Source organism: Heloderma suspectum, chromosome 6 (assembly GCF_057233095.1).
Source record: "Heloderma suspectum isolate Gila_16-S chromosome 6, 16-S_ref, whole genome shotgun sequence".
NCBI lineage: Eukaryota > Metazoa > Chordata > Lepidosauria > Squamata > Helodermatidae > Heloderma > Heloderma suspectum.
In genome coordinates, this window is record NC_139463.1 from 23,871,180 (window position 1) to 23,895,036 (window position 23,857).

Below are 23,857 nucleotides of genomic sequence, written 5' to 3' on the forward strand. Positions count from 1 at the left end.
AGTAAAGCTACCAGTTTGTTAACACATGAACAGTTGTCCTGGAGGACTCAGCCTACAGAATATCTAACTTGGAGATTAATCAACCTCCAGAATAGTTTATTTGGTGATAATTGACACAAAGGATCCCAACATATTTTGATGTGACAGCAAGTTTGCCAAACAGATTGACTTTGTGTGTGACTTTCCCCCTCTCCAGTATATTCATTTTATTTCATTTATTAAAAGGTTGATATCCTGCCCTTCCTGTTCTGTTGACAAGCCCTCCAAGGTGGCTAACAACAATGCCATCAAAAGCAAATTAAGATGCAATAATAACAAAATAAAACAAAACAAAAGCACAACCAAACACCACAGAAGCTAAAGGAACAGTTCAGTAAGCATATACATTGCAGAGCGAAAGCAAGGCATTCAATTGTCCAAGCCAAAGACAGGGCAAAATAATGTTGTTTTAACTAGTCAAAACACCACCAGAGAAGGAGTTATTGGAGCTTCTTGGGATGAAAGATTCCAGCACCTGGGGGCCACTGTGGAGTAGGTCCTGTTTTGCATACCAACCAACTGCATTTCTGCTTGGGATGTAGCAGGATATTTATCAAGGAACTAAGTGGGTGCACAGGATTTTCTGGGAAACATCAGTCCTTTGATAGCCTTACCCAAAACTGTTTAGGGCAGTTTATCTTAACCTGGTGCTCTCCAGATGTTCTGGGCAACAACTTCCATTATCCAATGGTTGCAAGGGTGATGGCAGTAGTGGTCCAAAACATCTGGAGGGAACCAGGTTGGGAAAGGCTGGTTTAGGGTTTTAAAGATAATGACCAGCACTTCCTCTTGGGCTCAGGAGCCAATGTGTTTGATGCTGCAGCTAAGCCACATGAACTTAAAACAAAACCCAGCTTCAGTTAAATGTCTCTTTGCCACATTTTTCACCCTCCAAGTGTTTTTCCAAGGCAGACCCAGATAGAGTGTGATGTCCAATATGTCATGTGTAATCTTAGGAGAACATGGATATCAATCATATATTATAGGCTGTGGGCTAAGTGATTATTTTGCTAGGGCTGCAATGATCAGGTTGCTACAGTGTGCATAGCCTGCCCAGGCCATAGACTCGCAGCAAAATATATACTCATGCTACCTTTTAAAGATGACTGGTTATACAGTGTGTGAGTGTCTGTGTCCCACATTAAGGCTATTTTGCTGTAGAAAAACAAGATATGAATCATCAATCAAAATTGATATGGTTTGGTTCTTGCAAAACAGAAAACAACAACAACAATCAGTTTGAACTGATTTCAGTAAAAGCAAAATTTCCTAAACCTGCATGCATTCTTCCACTACTTTGAAAAACTGTCCTTCTCCATCATGCCTGTAAAGTGATGGGGTGCATATGTTTCATCAAACCAGGCTCCAACCATCCACCTATTGTACTTCTGTGTCAGCTATGAGTCTGGCCAAATGAGCTCTGTTCTTCAAGGGTGCCACCTAGGCTGCTGCAGTACCAGCCCTGTCACTTGACGGAGTTCTCTGTCAGCTGACCTCCAAGGGCCAATCCCTGCAAACCAGGCCCTATAAAGCTCAGAAAAGTCTCATTAGTTTGAGCAGCATGTCTCTTAGAGGAAGCCTTGCCAAGTATGCGCTCCCTTTCCTGAGAAAACTATTTTGGAACCTGCCTTGGATCATGCTGCTTCTCTTTGGGCCTAGAACCTTTGACTGACTGACTGACTGACTGACTGAAGAGCTTCCTAAGTAGCCTTTCCATTTTTTTTTAAATACATCAAGATAGTGTACAAATGCAATAAAATAATTTCAAAACAAACATCAAAATTAAAGGGCAAAATAATAATAAAAAAGAGCAATATAAAATATTTTGGGACAGCCATCCCATCATATGTTCTAAATGCCTTACACATTACCACTGAAAACAGTAAGCAGTAAAAGAAACATTAACCTACCCGGTTTATTTAAAAGCAGACTGAAATGAAAAGGTCTTTAGGGCCCTGTTCCAAAGAAAGTAAGGAGTGAGCTAATTCTACCTCTCAGAGGAGAGAGTTCCAGAAATGTGAGGCAACCATCAAAAAGACCCTGTCTCTCATACCTGGCAACCCAGCTATGCCACCTGACCTATGTCATTGTCAGTCATACAAGCAGGGCCTCTGTGGCTGATCTTAATGCTCAGAAAGGTTCATATGGGTGTGGGTGCTCCTTTGGTGGCTACCTCTGTTATTCAACCTCTATAATTTGACCTGTGAAGCTTAAGAAGTGACATTATAATGGGTCAGATTATTCATCCAGCTTGGTCAGTATTGCCTGGCAGAAGCCCTCCTTGGTTTCTGGCACCTGCTACCTGGTTCCTTCTTTCCAGTCGTCTGCTACTGGTTTCTTTTTTTTTTTGAGGAGAGATGCCAGTGGTTGTAGCTGGAACCTTTTGCATGCAAGGCAGGTGTTCTACTGCTGGGGTATAGCCCCTGTCCAAACTATCTGTTCTGGACTGTGCTAGTCACCTTTGGTTCTTCACACTGGCAACCAATATCACTGCAGATGCTGAAACCTGCCTGCTTGAGGCCTGACCCCTGCTGGGCCATGACACTGGCTAGGATGTTGCTATCCTGTAGAGATTCATCAGGAAACCCTCCTTCCTCTGCTCCTCTAAACAAGCACCTTTACTGTTTAGGATTGCTCTGCCCATGTTTTTTACAAGATAAGAAGAGCCATGTTGGAGCAGACACAAGGCCCTAAAGTGGCCAGCCAGGTGCTCATAGGAAGCCCACAACAGCACATGAGTGCAACAGCACCTTCCTGCTCACATTCTCAGCAACTAGTATGCACAGGCTTATTGCCTCTGATCATGGAGATAACTTATGGTCATCACGACTAGTAGCCATTGTTCTCCACAGATTTGACTAATCCCCTTTAAAGCCATCTAAGTATGTGGCCATCGCTGCCTCTTGTGGTAGCGAACGCTATCTGGAAATGTTACATTGGTATTGTTTTGATCTGAAACTTTTTTTTGGGGGGGGGGTAGGGGAAATCCTGATGGTGACATTTGGTGGATTACTGCTTCCTTCCTGGAAAAGTGGGCTGGATCAGGTCACGTATGCATCACAGATCACAAAAAGCAGCCAACAGTTGTAACTGAAGGGGCCCCTAAAGACCTCAATGTCTTGAGAAGCCCTTGAGTTTCACTTGCAGCTGGAGAGTCAGTTCTGGAAACACTCATAGAACTGATTCTATCTGTAAACATGCAGAATCCCAAAGCAGTTCTTCACCACTGCTGTAATCCTTCAGGGGCGATGCTGTCATTTCATGCTTTGGGTCTTGCAGGTCGGTGCATGCTGGTATGGGATGCACATCTTCCTAAAGACACTTGAATGAGAGGAGTGTAAGATCCTAATGAACAATGTCAAACCATTGCCCTCCTGGCTGAAAAAGAATTTGAACAGCATCTTAAATAGTGATCTGCTATTACCACCTCTAATATTGGTGGGTGTTTCTAGTAGCTAATGTGAAGTGACCATTATGAATGAATTCAGATAATTCACTCAGAATTTGACAGCACTTGGAACCAGCTTTATTAAATCTTGGTTTTGTCTATTTGCCTCTCAGTTTCATATGGCTTGATCAGTGAGTGAGGAACTGGGTCTATTAATTCCATGCTACCTCCCCACCCCATGCCATCTTCTATAATTGTGAGATTAGAAATTTCTGCAACCGGAATAAAATGTACTAGCGCACAGAAAGAGGGGGGGAGGAGGAGGTGGAGTAGAAACATTAATGGTGCAATCCTATGCCTGCTTACCTGGGAGTAAGCCTTTCAATGAGACTTTCTTCTCAGTAAACATATACAAGATTGTGCTGTAAATGGAGCACCAACAGAAAGATAAGAAGAGCTTCAAAGTATCAGTTTCTATCAGAAAATCCTTATTTGCATTATTTATTGAAAGCTGAGTCTATGAGAAAAGTGAGGTATAAATCTTCCAAATATATACATACATTTAGGCTGCAATCCTTTACTCACTTACCTGGGAGTAAGTCCCATTGAACTCAATGGGATTTACTTTTGACTAGACATGTAAAGGATTGCTCTGTCAGAGAACTTGTTCTGACAGCAACATTTGTACTTTCTCTGGTTTCATTGAACCATAAGATCTAGCAATGGGTTTTAGGTTTTTTTTTAATGATGCTAAGATTTTTAGGTTCCCGACAAGGTGCGAGACTCTATGCTGAGTGTCCATTCACATTTTGTGATTTGGTGACCCTGATAATATACACGCATTCTTACAACAGTTCTGTCTTCCTGAACAGGTGTTTTACAAGCAGGGAGTGCTCCCACTCCTTAGAAATCCCAAGGCCCCAGTTTTCACCAGGATTTCTGCTGCCTTGAGGACCAACTTTAATGAAAGACTTCAGCACCTTCTCCACAAAGCCCATGCACCTCTCAGGAACCATGCTCAAACCAATGCCAAAATAGCTTCCCCTGAATCAATTATGGCTTGGCTAGTGTGCCAAAGGAAGGACATGTGCAAGAGCGCCACCTGGTGAGGCATACAACAACAGCAGTTCCACAGAAGATGCTGCAGAATCCAAAACACCTGGAAAGTCTTCTATGTCACCTGGGCCCCATCTACACGAGCCTTTTACTCTGGGGTTGCTATGAGTCGAGGTCCCTTGGGATAGATGACATAGTTACCACTTCGTAGCCATCCATGGTTTTCTCCTGGAAAATGCAGATTTCCAAGGAGGTGTTTTACTGAGATGTTTTTCATTTGCTGCGGGTTTCCTACGGTTCTGAGCCATCTGTCCCTTCCCCAAACCGACTTCACCTTTTGCAGTGGGCATGTTGTTGGTGTGCGTAGTGCTTGTGTCACTCTGTGATGCCCCTTTACTCCCTCCATCCCTTCGCAGCTGTGCAGTTACAGATGCACAGAGACGTGTTTTCATCTATTTAATCACACTTTCGCACATTTTTGCAGGTTCGTATCTTCACAATGGTTGCTTTTGGATTCAGTGCCCAAGGGCCGGTGGGAGGTCTTGGGGCATGACCAATTTTGCTTTGGCCATCATTTTGGAGCGATGGGTAGGCACATACTGCTCACGCAAACCATCGCGAGAGTCTCAGGCTGGGGAACTGACAAATAGATGGCGTGGAAATGAAGGAGCACAGAACACCCACTTTTTACCTAACAAGGGATGGAAAGACACAACAGAACCCATAAAACACAAAACAGCCACTGCACTGTTGCACCCCCATGCTCATGGGACTGCACAGCTGCGCATTAAAGTATAATGGCAAAAAAAAAAAAAAAGGGCACAGCAGAGTCTGTTAGGGAAGCATGGAGTAAATCGTGAGTGTATCGCAGCAGAAGCTAATTTGAAGCTGCAACGCTGCGCAGTTGCGATGGGGTGGGGAGTGAAAGTGGTGCCATGTAGATAGGGCCCTGCTCTCTGCACACAAATGGGAGGTTAAAGAGTGGCTTCTCTTTGTCCCATTGCTGTCTTTAGCATGTCAGCAATGCACTAACGCTTTTCTTCCTATTTAATCCCAATCTCTGTGCAGTTCCTTCCACCCTTTTCCCCACAGGGTGCCCCATTTGGAATTCCAGGGCAGGGAGATCATTCATATGCAAACAATGTAACGGAGCTCTCAGAATGCAGCCCACAGAGTTGCTTTAAAGTAAGGAGGAAGGCTGAAGGAGATTTATGATTGACAGCCTGGTGGCAACCATACATTAATGGATTGATTTATGAGTCAGAAAGGATAGCTTCCACTTTTTCCCAGGCTCCAATGAAATGATGTTGGTTGTGGACAAAGTTGCATCAACATTGGCCAACAACAGAGGAAGGATCACGCTCCCTCCTTATCTCTCTCTTAAGGTGTACACTTAAAGACGCAGTTGCACAATGATTTCATCTCTCCCATGATGGGTTCTTTCACCAGCCTTGGTCCCATGGTGTCCACCCCATGCAGCAACTGCCCTATTCCAGGCAAAGTTCAAAGTGCTGTTTCCAGCTTACAAAGCCCTATGCAGCTAGGGGCCTCAGTACCTAAATCAGGGATGGGGAACCTATGTCTCTGCAGGGATTCCAACTCCTATCAGTCCCAGGCAACATGGCCAATGGATAGGGATGATGGGAGTAGGGTGGCCATGTGTCCTCTTTTACAGAGGACATTCCTCTATTGAAAGGGCTGCCAGAGGAGCATCCTCTGAAGGTGTTCTCTGTTTGCACGGCCGCCCTGTCCAATTCCAGTTGAAAGATAAAGAACCATCAGAACTGTGGCCCATCTGCAGTGAGCACCTGGACAGCAAAGTGAACAAGCAGGCACACAGCTCATCTTGTCACAGTCTTCCACACTGTGGTGAGATATACTGTGTTTTCATTTAAATAATAAAAAACATTTCCATACATATAAATCAGCCCATGCAAATGTTATCCAAATTGGCATCTTCATCTGTCCTCTGTTTTTGTGAAGCATTTCCTCTTTTTTGGTGATTCACAAATAAGCACCCCAGGTGACTATGAAAGAGAGGGACTTTTTGGTAGTGGCACCCTCATTTTTGGAATGCTGTCCCAAGAGAGACTCCTCTGGCATCTACTCTAATGTCCTTTTAGCACCAGGCTAAGGGTGCAGTCCTATGTGATCCGCCTTTGATACTCATAAGCCTCTGAACTCAGAAGCTTATGAGGATCCAGTGAGGAGTGGGGTGTGTGGTGGAGGCAATCATCACCTCCATCATGCCTCCTGGACTGCATTTCAGCTAGATGGGCCTTATTTATTTATTTATTTATTTATTCATTTCATTTCATTTCTATACCGCCCAATAGCCGAAGCTCTCTGGGCGGTTCACAAAAACTAAAACCAAACAACACACAATAAAACAATTTAAAATGTATAGAACATTAAAACCACAATATAACAATACAACCACAATAAAAACCTAGCAGCAGTACAGGAGTTTAAAATACAGATTTAAAACAGCAAAGATAAAAATTTAGAAAGCTAAAATGCCTGGGAAAATAAAAAGGTCTTCACCTGGCGCCAAAAGGAGTACAACGTAGGCGCCAGGCGAACCTCACTAGGGAGCTCATTCCAGAGCTGGGGTGCCACAACAGAAAAAGCCCTCCTCCTAGTAGCCACCCGCCTCACTTCCTTTGGCAGGGCTCACGGAGAAGGGCCGCTGATGATGATCTTAAGGTCCGGGCAGGCACATATGGGAGGAGGCGATCCTTCAGGTAACCTGGCCCCAAGTCGTTAAGGGCTTTGAATGTTAACACCAGCACTTTGAATCGGGCCCGGAAATGGACTGGCAGCCAGTGCTGCTGGAAAAGTACTGGCGTAATATGAGCTCGCAGGCCAGTCCCTGTTAACAATCTTGCTGCCCTATTTTGGACCAGCTGAAGTTTCCGGACCATTTTCAAAGGCAGCCCCACGTATAACGCATTGCAGTAATCCAGACGAGAAGTTATCAGAGCATGGATAACTGTAGCTAGGCTATCTCTGTCCAGATAAGGGCGTAGTTGGTATACCAGCCTAAGCTGATAAAAAGTGCTCCGTGCCACTGAGTTCACCTGTGCCTCAAGTGACAGTTCTGGATCCAAGAGCACCCCCAAACTACGAACCTGATCCTTTAGGGGGAGTGCAACCCCCTCCAGAACAGGTTGAATATCACCTAGCCGGGCAGACGAACCACCCACTAACAGTACCTCCGACTTGTCTGGATTGAGTTTCAGTTTATTAGCCCTCATCCAGTCCATTACTGTGCCCAGGCACTGGTTCAGAACAGCCACTGCCTCACCTGGTTTTGATGAGAAAGAGAGGTAGAGCTGGGTGTCATCCGCATATTGATGGCACCTCAGCCCACACCTCTGGATAACGTCCCCCAGTGGTTTCATGTAGATGTTAAACAGCATGGGGGATAAAATAGAGCCCTGTGGAACCCCATGGCACAATTGCCATGGCACAGAGCAATAATCCCCCAGCACCACCTTCTGGAATCGGCCATCCAAGTAGGAGCGGAACCACTGTAGTGCAGTGGCTCCAACTCCCAACCCAGACAACCTATCCAGAAGGATACCATGGTCGATGGTATCGAAAGCCGCTGAGAGGTCCAGGAGAATCAACAGGGTCGCACTCCCCCTGTCCCTCTCTCAGCAGAGGTCATCCCACAGGGCGACCAAGGCAGTTTCCATTCCAAAACCAGGCCTGAAGCCCGATTGAAATGGATCTAGATAATCCGTTTCATTCAAGAGTGCCTGGAGCTGTCCTACAACCACCCGCTCAAGCACCTTGCCCAGGAAGGGGATGTTGGCCACTGGCCTATAATTGTTAACATCCTCTGGGTCCAGGTTAGGCTTTTTCAGGAGTGGTCTAATTACTGCCTCTTTTAAAGCAGCAGGCACCACTCCCTCTCTCAAGGAGGAATTTACAACCTCCTGGACCCAGCCGGACAACCCCTCCTTGTTTGATTTAATAAGCCATGAAGGGCAAGGGTCAAGCACACAAGTGGTCGATGGGACTTGGCCAAGCACCTTGTCCGCATCCTCAGGCCTCAGTAACTGAAACTCATCCAATAAAACTGGACCAGACGGTGCTCTGAACGCCTCTACCAATGGAACTGCATTAATGGTGGTGTCCAATTCATGACGAATCTGAGCGACTTTATCCTCAAAGTGCCGCGCAAACTTGTCACAGCGTGCTACCGAGGGTTCCACCGTCTCTCTCCCTGGCCCAGAATGTAACAGGCCGCGAACCACTTGGAAAAGCTCCGCTGGACGACACTGAGAAGATGCAATGCTGGTGGAAAAGAACTGCCTCTTTGCCACCCTCACCGCCACAGAGTAGGCTCGATAGTGGGCTCTTACCTGTGTTCGGTCAGACTCAGCACAAGTTTTCCTCCACCTGCGTTCTAGCCGTCTCCCCTCTTGCTTCATTGCCCTCAGCTCAGGTGTATACCAAGGAGCTGGCTGGGCTCTGCTCAGAGGGAGAGGGCGCTTGGGCGCGATCGTGTCAACCGCCCGAGTCATCTCTGCATTCCACAGAGCGACCTGGGCTTCGACAGGAGCACCAGCCATACCAGCAGGAAAATCCCCCAGAGCCCTCTGGAATCCATCGGAATCCATTAATCTCCGGGGGCGGACCATTTTAATAGGTCCCCCACCCTTGCAGAGGGGAAAGGCCGCCAGAAGTCTAAACCTCAGCAGGAAGTGATCTGACCATGACAAAGGGACAGATGTTAATTCCTCCACTTTCAGATCACCATCCTCCTGCCCAGTCGAGAAAACCAGATCAAGCGTGTGTCCTTTTATATGCGTTGGGCCGATGACATGTTGGAACAGCCCCATGGTTGTCATGGCGGCCATGAAGTCCTGAGCCACCCCGGATACAGCGGCCTCGGCATGGAAGTTGAGATCCCCCAGGACCATCATCCTGGGGGTCCTCAACACCAAGTCCGAGACCACCTCCGTCAGCTAGACAGACAAACTTTTTTGTCTGTCTAGCTGAGGTGTTGCAGTGGGGGAGGGAAGGAGGCTGGAGAGGCCTGGGGGGTACAGTATAAGCTGACCTCCCCAGTTTCCTCCCCTCCCTGCCCATGGGAATGCCCCCTTTACCTCCTCTCGAAGGCCTCTTTTGCAACCTTGAAGAGGCAGCCAGCATTGCACAGACTGCAAGAGGGAGGTGGCGGGGGCAGGGAGCTCAGATTCCTGGGGCCGAGACAGAGCACTGTCTCCTAATTCAGATCCAGGAACTCCAAATATCCTATGGACCCCCCAGACTCTGACATTTTTATTCTCTTTTAAACATAAAGCATAGTATCCCTCTATAAAGGGTTGTATGTTTATTGCAGCGTGTATCTGGTAATGTCCAATTGTTTGTGTGTGAGCTGTTTCAAACTGAGCACAGAGATATAAAGACCAGCTGTGCTGCAAACACACAGGCACTCAGGGACTTGGAAGCTCTGGTGAGCTGCTGCTGCTGTGGGTATTTGAATGAGAGGATACAGTCCCTGCTCCCCGCCCCCAGATAGAGACCAGTGGACATTCAGCTGAGAATGACATTGAGTGGGAAGGAGCCTAAGGGGGGAGCCGTAGCTCAGTGGTAGAGCACCACCTTTGCACCCAGAAGGTGCCAACTTCGATCCCCGGCATCTCCAGGTAGGGCTAGGAAAGAATTCGGCCTGAAACCCTGGAGACCTGCTGCTACCAATTAGTGTTGACAATATGGGGCTAGATGGACCCATGGTCTGACCTCACTATAAAGCAGCTTCCTTAGTATACTAGTTCAGGGATTGGGAAATGGTCTTGAATTGGCAGATTTTTTTGTTTAATTCGTCAGTTCATTGATTTTTGGTCAGTAATAAACTGTTTAAGTGGACAGACACAGGGAGCAGAAGTTCTTTAAAGGCACAAAATGCAATTCAGGCTGAAAACCATCCTAGGTGGGGTTTGGAAAGGAGACGAGATGGAGAATAATAATAATAAAAAAGAATATGGAATTGAAGAGGAGGCTTGTCAAGTGGGCAAAAGTGGGCAGGAAGGAATGAGCACAGAAACTCATCTTATTTCCATTCCTTGTATTGTAAAAGAAGTGTAATCCAGGTTTAAGCCAAAGATGAAATGCAAAAGATAGAGGAGGTACAGTATGCCACAGAACTCTGTACCTGTTGGATAATAGGAACCACTCTGCATGCTTCCAGACACTAGGGAGCAATAAAGAACATGTTTTATCAACAGCCCCTTGTCTTATTCACCCCCCCTTGCTGTCTGGTAACGTGATCAGTTCCTCCTACTCCCTTCCCTTCCTCTTCCCCTCTGCAACAGGTAACATGTGCTCTCTGAAAGCAAGTAACGATATCTGATGTCTTTGCTTATTTACACTCATGCACCCAGCTTTAGAGAGTGCTTGTAGTTAAACAGTGTTAGACAGCCTTCTTCGATGATGTGTATAACAGCACTAATAAAGTTGATCTGAACTTCTTCTAAACTTGCTTTAGCCTGCATTTATTCCCTCTAATATGAAAAGCTGTGTTACCACATTTTCTTTATATATGGCAGCTCTGCTGTAAGCCACACTAGACTTTCCAATTGCCCTACATCATCTCTTGGTTGGAGTGGATGGCAAAAACCTGCACTGGGGCCACTCCAAAGACATGGAGGACCAGGGGGCACAGAGCAGGGTGTGTGTGTGTGTGTGTGTGTGACTTCTACAGATGAGAGGTGTTGTGAACATCTGATCAAGTGCCACATGGATGTTTCATAGAATCATAGAATAGTAGAGTTGGAAGGGGCCTACAAGCCCGTCGAGTCCAACCCCCTGTTCAATGCAGGAATCCAAGTCAGAGCATCCCTGACAGATGGCTGTCCAGCCTCTGGGCTGTTGAATGGCCCAGGGGCCAAATTCCATTTTGAAGAAGCTCTTGGGGGCCAATTCCAGTGGTGGGTGGGGCTGAAAGCAAAGGGTTGGGGCCAAAATTCAAAAAATACCAGCATATTTTAGTTTGTCAGTAACTAAGTCTCTGGAGTGTAAACTCAACTGTTTAGAGTGGGGGAAAACCTGCATAAAAGCAGAGAACACCAAACGATTGATGGTTGGGGAAAAGGAGGGGCCAGGGAGGGGCCAGGGAAGGCAGGGCCAGGGGGTGGGGCCATCTGGGTAATCCCAAAGGGCCCCAGACCTGAGGTGCTGCACTCCTGCCTGAAATGGTCTGCTTAGCCATACCTTTACAAATGGAAGAGGTCCCCCGATGGCTCAGACGGAAACTCCATCCAGTCCAGCATTCTGGCTTCTCTCTCACAGCAGTCAAGGAAGCCCAGGTCAATCAAAGGCAACAGCCCTTCCCCACTGTTGCTGCTCTGCATGCAGAGATGTACTCCCTCTGAACATGGAGGCCCCATTTCCCTATTATGACTAGACCTATCTTCCATGAATTTGCTTAAGCCCCCTTCAATCATGCTGACCCAGGACACCCAAAGCCCCCAGACCAAACCACACAGACACTGTGCTCTCCCTCTTGCCAGTTCCTCCCGCCCAATGGAAGTCCCGGGGATGGGCAAAATCTGTACAGGTGGTCAAATGCCATCCTCACCTTCCAGGATTGTTTCACGAACATCCAGACAACTTTGTACCACTTTGTGTGTGTGAGTGTGGGCACCATCACTTCTGACTTAGCTCCAAGAAGTGCAGCCTCAAGTCCAGGAAGCTGTTGTCTGGATGCACCTTCCATCCAGTCTGATCTCTGATGTTTGCATCTCAGAACAGAGTATGCCACTTTGTTTTCATTAGCACTCACTTCTGTTTTGTATCTGGGCACCATTCAATTGGCTGGTTGTTACTGACAAATAGGGATGGCAGAGAATTCCGCCACGGATCTCGGATCTCTTTTCGTCGTCTTAGTCTACGTAAATATTTACGTAGATTAAGACAGCAAAAATAAGGAACGCAAATGGCAGCGGCCGTAGCCGCCATTTGCTTACACAATTCCCCCCCCCCCCCAAGAGCCCTCCGTGGCCGGAAATCTGGCTGCGGATGGCTCTGGCCTGGCTGGGCCTGGCCGGCTGCTCCGCGGAGCTGCCACGAAGCACAGCTGGCCGCGGAGGATTCCGGGGGGGGGGGAGGAACGGATCGCCTCCTCCCCCCCGTCGAGGATTCCGGGGGGAGGGACGGAACGCCTCCCCCCCCCACCATCAACATAATCCGCGAAAAGTAAGTGACTTTCGTACATCCCTACTGACAAAGCCCTAAAACAACTTGGGATCAGGTTGTCTGAAGGAGACCATGCTCTCTTGCATGAACCTGCTCATGCACTGAGTTTGACCTCTGAGATCCTACTCTGCCTTCTGCCGCCTGTGGAGGTCATCCTGGTGGAAAAAGGGCATGGGAGCAGGCCTTCTTGGCAGAGGCACCCAGGCTGTGGAACTCCTTTCCAAAAGAGGTTTGGTCAGCTCCCTCGCTCCTGAGTTTTAGGATGGCAGCCAAAGCTTTTTTATTCCATTGTGCTTTTAATCTGCTTTAACTTTCTGCTGCGGCAATGTAGTTTTAAGCCGACCCAGGAGTTGTGCGTGCTTCTTGTGCTGCTGTTTTAATTATTTAATTGATGCATTGCAGCTTTTAAAAACTTGGTTGTATTTCTTATGCATTTCATGGGGCCACAAATCAGGATAGGTATTCTCTAAAATAATAATAAATAATAGTTGAGTACTATTTCACATCTGTGCTCAGTACAGCACCTAGGGACTAAAATAAATGGGAAATCAATAATCACAGTAGATGGTGATGCAAAAACAACATATACTGCCCTTCCCCAGACTGGTGCCCTTCAGATGTTTCCAACTACAACTCCCATCAACCCTACCCAACATGGCCAGTGGTCAGAGATGATGGGAGTTGTAGTCCAAAAATTATGGAGGGCACCAGGTGATGATGATGATGATTGTTTACATTTCTATACCGCCCCATAGCCAAAGCTCTCTGGGCGGTTTACAAAGATTAACCTCTTTAAAAATATAGTATACAGAAGTTAAAAACCATTTATATAATAAACACACACATAGAACATATATCTGAAAGACAACTTCAAGCAATCAACCATAACCATAAGACAAAGATCAATTCAAACTCATCATGTGCTGCCAAATGCCTGGGAGAAGAAAAAGGTCTTGATCTGGCACCGAAAAGATAACATTGGCACCAGGAGGGCCTCATCACAGAGATTATTCCATAATTATGGGGCCACCACCAAGAAGGCCCTCTCCCTTGTTGCTGTCTTCTGAGCTTCCTCGGAGTAGGCAGCCAAAGGAGGACCTTTGATGTTGAGCATAGTGTATGGGTAGGTTCGTGTTGGAAAAGGCTGGCATATCCCTTTCCAAGCAAGGTTTAAAGTTGCCATTAAACTGTGCCTTGAGTGCCATTTTCTTGGTAGAAAGGCAGGGTACATATCAAATCAAACCAATCAACCTATCAATGATATTTATCCCACTTTAAAAACCCCAAACTTCCAATAGTAATAGAATCATAGAATTATAAAATTATAGAATTATAGAATTATAGAATTGGAAGGGATCATGGAAGTCATCTAATCCAACCCCCTGCTCCATGCAGGATCAGCAATGCAGGATGCAACTGCAGCACCCTTGACAGATGGCCATCGAGACTCTGCTTAAGTCCCTCCAGCAAAAGGGGGCCTGTCACCTCCTGCAGCTGTGGCACAGCTCTTAGTTAGCCAAAATCTGCTCCCTTGCCATTTCCACACATTGGTTCTAGCCCTGTCCTCTGGAGCAACAGAGGACCACAAGTCTGAGCCCAAAACAATGGCTGTGGATGGAAATATTTGCCTCCAGGAGGAAGCCCTGGGCCAGCCTGCTCTGCTTTGAGCTAGCTAGGAACTCCTTAGCAGGGGCAGGAGCTCAAGTGATCATAACGGCTAAATGGAGTTTCCCTAAGGCCATTTCTACATGAGCCATGCATCATGCACATGTGATTGGTCACTCATGGAAGTTCAAGGGTGCTGCACATGATGTCATCATTCTCCAGGGCACCTCCTGCTCTTTGCAACCTTTATTGTGTTGCTTTTCATGACGACGAAATCTGCCAGTGCACTCTATGGCGCATTGATGAAATGGCGCTTTATGGCAAATCATACTCCAGTGCCACCTAAGTGGCTTTATAATTAAACATGTAGAACTTGCTAAAAAAGAAAGAAAGGAAAGGAAAGGAAAAACCACATGGAAAGGAGCAGATCATAATCGAGGAGAAAGTTGCTTGCATTCGCTCAGAACTCAATGCCACAGTTATCGCAGAGTCTGAGGATATGTCCCGTGCTCCATCTGGTTGTGTTTCCTGGGATCAGTTTCAGATCATAGAATCATAGGATCATAGGATAGTAGGGTTGGAAGGGGCCTACAAGACCATCGGGCCCAACCCCCTGCTCAATGCAGGAATCCAAGTCAGAGCATCCCCGACAGATGGCTGTCCAGCCTTGTCTTGAATGCCTCCATTGTGGGAGAGATGTTGCTGCCTGATGATGTGGACAAGATGCTTGAATCAGTCTGGCCCACCACATGTAAGCTTGACCCTTGCCCATCTTGGCTTATACGATCTAGCAGGGGTGGATTGGCTGGGTGGGTCCAGGGAGTGGTCAATGCTTCGGTCTGTCAGGGGGTGGTTCCCGCCACCTTGAAAGAGGCTGCAGTGTGCCCTCCCCTGGAGAGGCCCTCCCTGGACCCAGAGGTGTGTGAGAACTATCGCCCCATCGCCAATATCCCCATTGGGGGCAAGGTGCTTAAGCGTGTGGTGGCTGGGCAGCTTCAGGCGTTCTTGGACGAAGCTGATGATCTGGACCCATTTCAGTCTGGATTCACGCCAGGGCACAGCACCGAAACATCCTTGGCTGCTGTGACTGATGACCTACTCCAGGTGAAAGACAGGGGGAGCGCTGCCCTGTTGATCCTCCTGGATCTCCCCGCAGCTTTTGATCCCATGATCAAACTTTACTTCAGGGGCACAGAACCACAAGCCACAGGCAGTGGAAGCTGGTGGCCCCAATGCCAGTGGGGTGGTAAAACGTTAATGGTTACTGGATCGGCTCTGCGGGATGGGAGTTGGGGGCACTGTGCTGCGGTGGGTCCACTCCTGCCTGTGGGGCCGATTCCAGAGAGTCGTATTGGGGGATACCATTCCACCATGGCTTCCTGGGAGTTCCAGGAAGCTGCCATTTTAAGAGTGATGACTCCCTGTAATAAGAGTCGACGTGCATCCAGGCCTCTGGAGCTGGCAGTCACGATGGTGGCAAAGGCAGCGCCAATGACAGTAGCAGAGCCGGAGCAGGAGGTGGCCACGGCAGTGACGGGCAGCTCAGGTACGGACCTGGAGGTGCCAGCGTGGCTGGGCTGGGGGTGCCGAAGCTCTGAAGCACTCCAGAGAGCTCCCAACACACTCCAGGTTGCTTCCTGCCCCCTCCGCTTTGCCTCAGAACGGGCTCGAAGTGACCTAAAGCAGCCCACTTCAACTCAGTCTTCAGGCCTCAGGCCAAAGCAGCACACAGCCCTGATCTTTACATAAGGAACCTCCCCCCCCCTGTGGAGGGTCACATTCCCTCACAAGTAATCTGCAGGGGGTCTCCCATTGGTGGTGGATGGTTCAGATCAAAAAGTGGGGAGGGCACCCTTTTTTTCTCTCTCTCCCCTCTCTCTTCTGCTCTTCCTCCCCTCCCCACCTGCCAGGGAAAGGACAGATTGCTAGAGGAGAGAACAGATCACTTGCAAGTAGCTTTTGAAATTAGGCCTTAGGGCCACAGTTACCCACCCCTGCTTTACACAAACTTCCTGGAACACTACATGCTGCTACCAGGACCCACCCACCCACCCTTCCTTCCTTCCTGCCTGCCTGCCTGCCTGCCTTCCTTCCTTCCTTTCTTTTTTTCTTCCTCTCTCACAATACTAGAACCCGGGGTCATCCCATAAAGCTGATTGGTGGGAGATTCAGGACAGAGAAAAGGGAGGACTTCTTCACACAGCACATAGTTAAACTATTAAATTCTGTACCACAAGCCATAGTGATGGCCACTAGTTTGGATGGCTTTAAAAGGGGGTTAGATAAATTCATGGAGGAGATGGCTATCAATGGCTACTAGTCCTGATCGTTACATGCTGCTACCTCCAGTATCAGAGGCAGTATGCCTCTGTACACCAGTTGCTGAGGAACATGGGCGGGAGGGTGCTGATGTACTCATGTCCTGCTTGTGGGTTCCCCATCAACAGTTGGTTCACCACTGCATGAACAGAATGGGCCCTTGGTCTGATCCAGCAGGGCTCTTCTTATGTTCTTACGTTCCTTCAAACTACTGTTCAAAGCCCACATCTACTGTGAAGCCTGTGGCTTAACCCTGTACTTTTCATTCTCAGCTGAAAGGGATGCTTATGTTCATCCTTGGTACCTGGGATTCCCCCTCCCTTTCCCTGTTAAGTCACTTACCTGTTCACGGATTATGTTGGTGGGGGGGAGGCGTTCCGTCCCTCCCCCTGGAATCCTGGCTGGCAGGCTGTGCTCCATAGGGATCTGCGGAGCCGCCGGCCGGCTCCGCCAGCAGCCGGACATCTGGCCGCTGGCTAGCAGGGACGCAAATGGCAGCAGCCGTAGCTGCCGCCGTTTGCGTCCCTGCAGTCAGCCATGGTAGGCTATGTAAATGTTGAAGTAGCCTATCATGTCTGACTTAAAAAACAACAACAACGCGTGTATGCAAATGGCGGCGGCCACGGCCGCCGCCATTTGTGTTCCTTATTTTGGCACGTCTTAGTCTATGTAAATCTTGACGTAGACTAAGACGTGCCAAAATAAGGAACGCAAATGGCGGCTGTAGCCGCCACCATTTGCATACACGCAGTTTTTTTTTTTAAAAAAAACGTCAGACATGATAGGCTACGTAAACATTTACGTAGCCTATCACGTTTTTTTTTTTTTAAACCTAGCCGTGATAGGCTACGTAAATCTTTACGTAGCCTATCATGTCTTTTTTTTTTTTTTTAAACTGGAAATGGTGGTGGCAGCAGCCGGTCGGAAGACCGGCTGCCGCCGCCGCACTGCCACTGGAGCGGCCGCCGGAGTGGCTGCTGCCCGGAAGATCCACCCTAGGTAAGTCTCATCCTGGGGGGGGGGGGTGGCGAGGGGGGTGGCAGGCCGTTCCGCCACCGATTTCGGGGGGCTGAATGCACTGGCATTTGGCCTTCCTGAGATCTGTGGCGGAATTCTCTGACATCCCTAGTTTTCTCCCACCCCCAAATCCAAATTTAGATTGTAAACTCCTCGGAACAAGGATATGTCATTTACTTATATTTAGGGATGTACGAAAGTCACTTACCTGATCCCGAAGCTTGATTCGCGGTGTGGGGGAGGTGCTCCGTCCCTCCCCCTGAAATTCTGGCCGGGGGGGAGGCGCCCCGTCCCTCCGGCTGCTAAACCTCCTCTCCTGCCGGGATGCAAATGGCGGCGGCCGTAGCCGCCACCGTTTGCATCGCTGCAGTCAGCCGTTATAGGCTACGTAAATCTTTACATAGCCTATCACGGCTGACTTTGAAAAAAAAAAAAAAAGCGCGTAGGCAAATGGCGGCGCCCATGGGCGTCGCCATTTGCGTTCCTTATTTTGGCATGTGTAGTCTACGTAAACATTTACGTAGATGTTCCCCTTATTTTCACCGTAGTCTACGTAAATGTTTACGTAGACTACGTGTGCCAAAATAAGGAATGTAAATGGCGGTGCCCATGGGCGCCGCCATTTGCGTACGCATTTTTTTTTCAAAGTCAGCCGTGATAGGCTACGTAAATCTTTATGTAGCCTATCACGTTTGTTTGTTTTTTTAACTTGGAAATGGCGGTGGCGGCAGCTGGTCGGAAGACCGGCTGCCGCCGCTGCCGCCACACCACCCCGCACCGCCGCCAGAGCTGCCGCCGCCGCCAGGGACATTCGCACAAGGTAAGTCCCGTCCTGGGGCAGGGGGGCGGGGGGGCAGACTGTTTCTCCACCAATTTTGGGAGGCCGAATGCGCTGGCATTTGGCCTCCCTGAGATTCGTGGAGAAATTCTCTGACATCCCTACTATATTACACAGTGCCATGTATACTGATGGTGTTAAACAGAGAACTGTAATAACTGTCTGGCACATGGCAGTCTCTTGAAAACTCCTGCACATACTGTTGGCTCCTCTTCTGTGGCCAGGAAGAAGACACATATGCCCAGGAAGACACATCCCATGATCAGCCAGTGCAGGCAAACACACAGCAGAAAGGACATTTTATGACTGGGAATGTCGAAACACTGGCTCTTGCACCCAGCATTTGATGCACAGCTTGCCACAAGATTTCCATGTGTTTTGCTTGTGGATGCAATACACTCAAATAATTATAGAAAGAAGCTCCGAGAAACACCTCGGTGCCTGAGATGACAGGTGCAGGGCTTTCAAGTCAAGAGAAGGTGGATTTCAAGCCCTCTGGAGCCCCAGAACCACTTGCCCCTAAAACTAGGCTGTGACCCTATGCCCACTTACCTGGGAGTAAGTCCCTTTGAACTCCACTGACAAAGCATGTGCTCTGCCACTGTGCTAAGGCCCCTTCCCTTTTATGCTTCCCAGAATGCCTTCAACAGGGAGCACATTCCCTGAGCAAGAACCGCTTTTTCTGCAGGGCCCTTGAGAGACAGAGAGAGAGAGAGAAAAAAGGAGAGGTGTGTGTGGAGTGGTGAGTGAGCCAACACCTTTACTCCCCCCCTCCTAAAATACGTCCCCCCCCGTAACTTCTACTACCTGGATGTCCCTTTTCGCCACATCTCTGCAGCTTCTGAACTGCATGTCTGGGAGTCAGTATTCCGGAATTTTGGCCAGATTCCTTTTGCCGGCTGCCAGTTGCCGACCTCCTGGCAAACAGGCAACTAGACTTAAAACAAACAAATAAATAAATCCCGATCTCTTTCCTTTCCTTTGCTAGCTTGGGAAGGAGCAGCCTAGCTCAGGCCTGCTGCTGCCACTTTGCAAAGGCTCTCCTTCCTTCCTTCCTTCCTTCCTTCCTTCCCTCCCTCCCTCTCTCCCTTCTCAGCCACGGGAGGGGAGGGCGGGTTCTAGGACTCCTCACATCCACGCACGCACTCTCTCTCACACACACCCCCGCCCTCCAGGGAGAATTATTAATCCAATAATTAAACATTTATTGGTGGCGGCACCTGCTTTCTGCCTGCCCGGCCCCCAAGGGAGCGGCCAGCCCGGCAAGGAAGGGAAGCAGGAAGGAGGGGACGCAGAGAGGCGCAGAGCCGCGGCGCTGCGGAGGCAGGCAGCGGCTGGGCTCTAGATGCTTGCGCGGCGCCTCCTGCTCCGGATGCCAGCACAGGCGGCGGCGGGCGGGAGAGGCGGCCAGGATGCTGCGCTACCTGCTCAAGACGCTGCTGCAGATGAACCTCTTCGCCGACTCGCTGGCGGCCGGCGACGCCCTGGCCAACTCCTCCGAGCTGCTGCTCAGCCTCAACTCGTCCGCCCTGGCCGCGCTGAGCCCCAGCCTCCTCGACCTGGGCAACCTGACCAGCGTCAACGGTGAGGGGCGATCCTTAACTCCACCCCCCATCCTGGAGGGAGGCGGGTGGGGAAAATGTGAGCCTCCGGGGGCTTTTCTTTTTTGCCCCCCCCCCAGTGAAACCCTGCCTTCTTCTCCCAAATGAACGCAGGTCGTGAGGTTCTCCGTCTCGCGGGGCACTCTGTACATGCTCGCAGGCACGCTGGTTTCTTTCCCTTGTTTGATGCCGGGCAGCGCTGGAAGCTGGTAGAAGGCAGTGCTGCAGCTACGGTTGGCCAAAATCCAAGGGCCCATAGCCCTGGGGAGAGGGAGCGGCGGCGGGGTGGTTGTGGGGGGTAACAAATGACCACCCCAGAAATCGACAGGGCAGAAGCAAATTCCCTTTAAAAAAAAATGCTGCAGTCATGAAGGTGCTATGATTTCGGCGAGTTTAAAATGCAAAACTGCACATGCTCAGAGTTGTTGTTGTTTTTTTAACCAAGGTTGGCAAGCACTTTTGTTCTAACCTATCAGGAACGTAGAAGAATGTTGAGGGGCTTAGGATTCATGTTGTGCGACCTGATAACCCTTCCCTAGGAGTAAGTCCCGCTGAGTTCATGAACACAATTATGCTGCGAAAGCCCTCGGGATGGGATTTATAGACTCCCTGTTTTGCGTGTGGGTTGCTGGGGGGGGGGGGAGTTCCTCGTTGAGCCTTCTTAGGAAGGATGAGAGAGGGTCAAAAAAATCCCTGCGAGTTTCCGTAACGGAACTCGGGAAGAGAGGGGATCTTAGCTCATTGTTGCCTGTTCAGACGTGCATGCCTCTCGGAAGTGTTCGAGGAAGGGGTGTCTTTCGCGTGCGTATCTCCTAGGCGTCTTGAGTCTGCCGGTCTGGCTTCTGGAGTTCTGGCCCCAGAACTCGATTCAGCTGGACGCGTCTATTTCCTCGGAAATATGCCTTCCGCGGACACGTGTGTGCGTCTCCCGAGCCAGGACAGCGGGGTGGGGAGGGGAGCTTGCAGACTTCTTGACTGGGACTCTGCATCTTCCCCAGGGACCTCTATTGTCGTGCGTACAGAGCTCCTGAATGAACTTGAGTGCCGGGCTTAATTTGAGTTGGGGCATTTTAATGCCGCATCAGTCGCGGACTTACGGGGCCGGCGGGGGAGAGGTCCCGCGCCCTGTAAGTGTGCCCTGCAGCCGACAAACTTATGGACGTTTACATGGGAACAGGTCCCATTGGAGTCAGTGGAAGTTACTTACGAGTAAGCATACATAGGATCCGGTTCCCTAATGAAACCCAGATCCTGCTATGCACCTTCCTTCAACAGCGAGCCTATGGGTTGCGATCCTTTGCACGCTTACGTGGATCGGTCAACTCGGTCAGACTTGTATCTGAATAAACAGGCTGCAAGACGCTGCCCTCCCAAACCACGGATCGGTGCCAGAGCTCAGACCTGAAATAAAAATACAGTGCCTCTGAGCAAGGGCGAAGTGACGCCGCAAGGCTGCACATCATACTCATCCGAGATCGGGGGGGAGGGGGGGTCTTGTAAAGTTGAGCGCAAGCAGTGGAGGCTGGTGGCTCCAATTTCGGTGGGGCTGTAAATCCATTCGGGGTTTCAGTCAGAACCAGCCATTTTGGGGATAAGGTTAAGCACTTTGGATAGCTCCTTTAGAGTTCTGGTTGGCTCTGACTGAAATGCAGAATGGATTTACAGCCCCACCGAAATTGGAGCTGCCAGCCCCACCCCCCACCCCCCGAGTACAAATACCTCTTTTTCTTACAAATTCACCTCTGTGTGTGTGTAGTGGTGGTCGGGGCATATGCCTTAGTGTTTTAGTTAAAATCTTAGGAATGTTACTATTTTGATCTCACTTTGGGTCATTGGATTCTTAGGGCCATTTCACACATAACATAGAAACAAAGTGTGTCACTGCTGCAGTCAGTTGGGCGTCCACCCCTGACAATTCTACCAGAATAGCGCACGTGTTTGCATTAAGTGGTCCTAAGATGTTGCAAAGTATATGCAGCTCTCCATCTCTCCGCATATGCGCCCGTCACAGGAATGCACCTACCAAATCTGGAATAAGAATACTACTGATGACTGCACAATTATGATCAGTAATTAAGATATGGCGTACCGATAAGTTGTCGCAACGTCTTTAGATCAGTTGATACAGGCAATGTTCTGTTCTTGTTTTTTTCTTCTTCTTTAACTGAATATTTCCTGAACCAGCCCCGAGAGAGACAAAACGTAAATTGGCCATCCGGCGCCCTCTCTTGGATAAGGTTGGTAAATAATATGTACCGGGCTCCTTGTCTTCCTGCCTCCTACGGTTTGCTGTATTGATCACGGAATGTATGAATGACAACGTAGGTAAGCCCAAGTGGGTGAGCAAGCAAAACTTTGATTAAATTTGTGCTTATTGGTGAGAAAATACAAGCTGTTGACTCAGCTAGCTGAACAAGAAAGAAGCCTGTGTAGCTCAAAGATGTATACGTTTGTGGGCTGCACCGTTTGGGCGTCTTTGTTTCTTGAAAGGAATGGAAAAAGTGGAATATCCTCCTCTTTTAAGAGATTATGCAAGCCAGGTGGATTATAATGTTCATGCTGTTCCGAGATGTTCCAGGAATTATGTTTTTATTTTATTTTTGCATATTATTATTATTATTATTATTATTACCAAACCTAAAGTAGGACCATGTGAGAGCTGGCTTCTGGTCCATCAAGAGCAAAGAGAGATGAATGAACACAGATGATTTCATGAACCCAAATGCATATGGCCAATTATTCTTGCAAATAAAGCTGGGCTCCTTATTTCTATGGCAACAAGCATCTTCAGCGTCCAGGTAAGTGGCTTGCAAGAATCCAGTCTCTGAATGATCTGCATTTTCTAGGAATTAAGAACTTGAACATGTCTGTGCTTTTCCATCTTGGTCTAGGAAGCAAAGCCCCTGCATCTCTTAGAAACACGCTGCAGTTAACTGGTGAGGTGTCATATTCTGATGATTCCTCCAAAAAGGGTTATTTGTGAGGAGTACCCTTCCTAATCTCAGGTTTCCAGTCTGAATAAATGTGTTTCCTAACAGCATCATCACACAGCCACCATCAGCTTCACTCTACTGCTTGAAGGACCACAGGGCTTGTGCTGTCCTAACATAGCTTGGTCCCACACAGTATAGCGTAGTTCCCAGAAATGGCAGCCAAGTGGCAAAGATGTGCCTGGGCTGTACCACCCCAGATTGCAAGTGAGGGCTCATACACTGCGGGGGGGGGGGATTCCATACCATTTACCCCTCCCCCTGCCTCCTCATGCACATTCACACTCAGAACAATTGGCATGTCAGAGGATGGCTAGGCTTTTCCTGGCATGGTAGCTTGCTTCTGCTACGGAATTGGGAGAAAGCGACCACTGGGAATTCTTTTTTCTTTTTCATTGCTTCTGAAATTTGATCAGGCATTGCCAACACATTTTCATACTTATCTTTGCAAACTTTTGGGCTAGGATCTTGGTGGTGGTGGTCATTTTAAAAAATATATAAATAAAATAAAAGCAGATTTTCTCCAGATTTTACATTCTGTGCTCAATATTACAGTGTCTTGGTCCATGCAGTGTGATGGTATATGATGTACACAGACTGGAAAAGTCCTGTGTGAGGTTGTGTGAATTGGCCCTTACCTCTACCCAGGCATCTAAGGAAATGGCCGGTGGGATCCCAATGTAACGTATACATGAATCAGCAGAAAGTTTGCAAGAATAGGCTTGACAGAAACCCTTCCACTTACATAAGTGGATGTTAATGTTTAGGTTGTCATTGGTTGCAAAATGAAGTG

General features: G+C 48.5%; 1 protein-coding gene across 1 annotated transcript in view; it reads left to right on the forward strand.

Annotated features, from left to right (window-relative positions):
• The first annotated feature begins 19,763 nt into the window (after positions 1-19,763).
• The window catches only part of ROBO3 (roundabout guidance receptor 3), a 378,913-nt gene continuing 374,819 nt past the window's right edge, over positions 19,764-23,857 (forward strand). Inside the window, exon 1 of the mRNA XM_084808149.1 lies at positions 19,764-20,057. Within this exon, the coding sequence (XP_084664275.1) occupies positions 19,886-20,057 (172 nt within the window). The 5' untranslated portion in view covers positions 19,764-19,885. The remainder of the gene's footprint in view (positions 20,058-23,857) is intronic.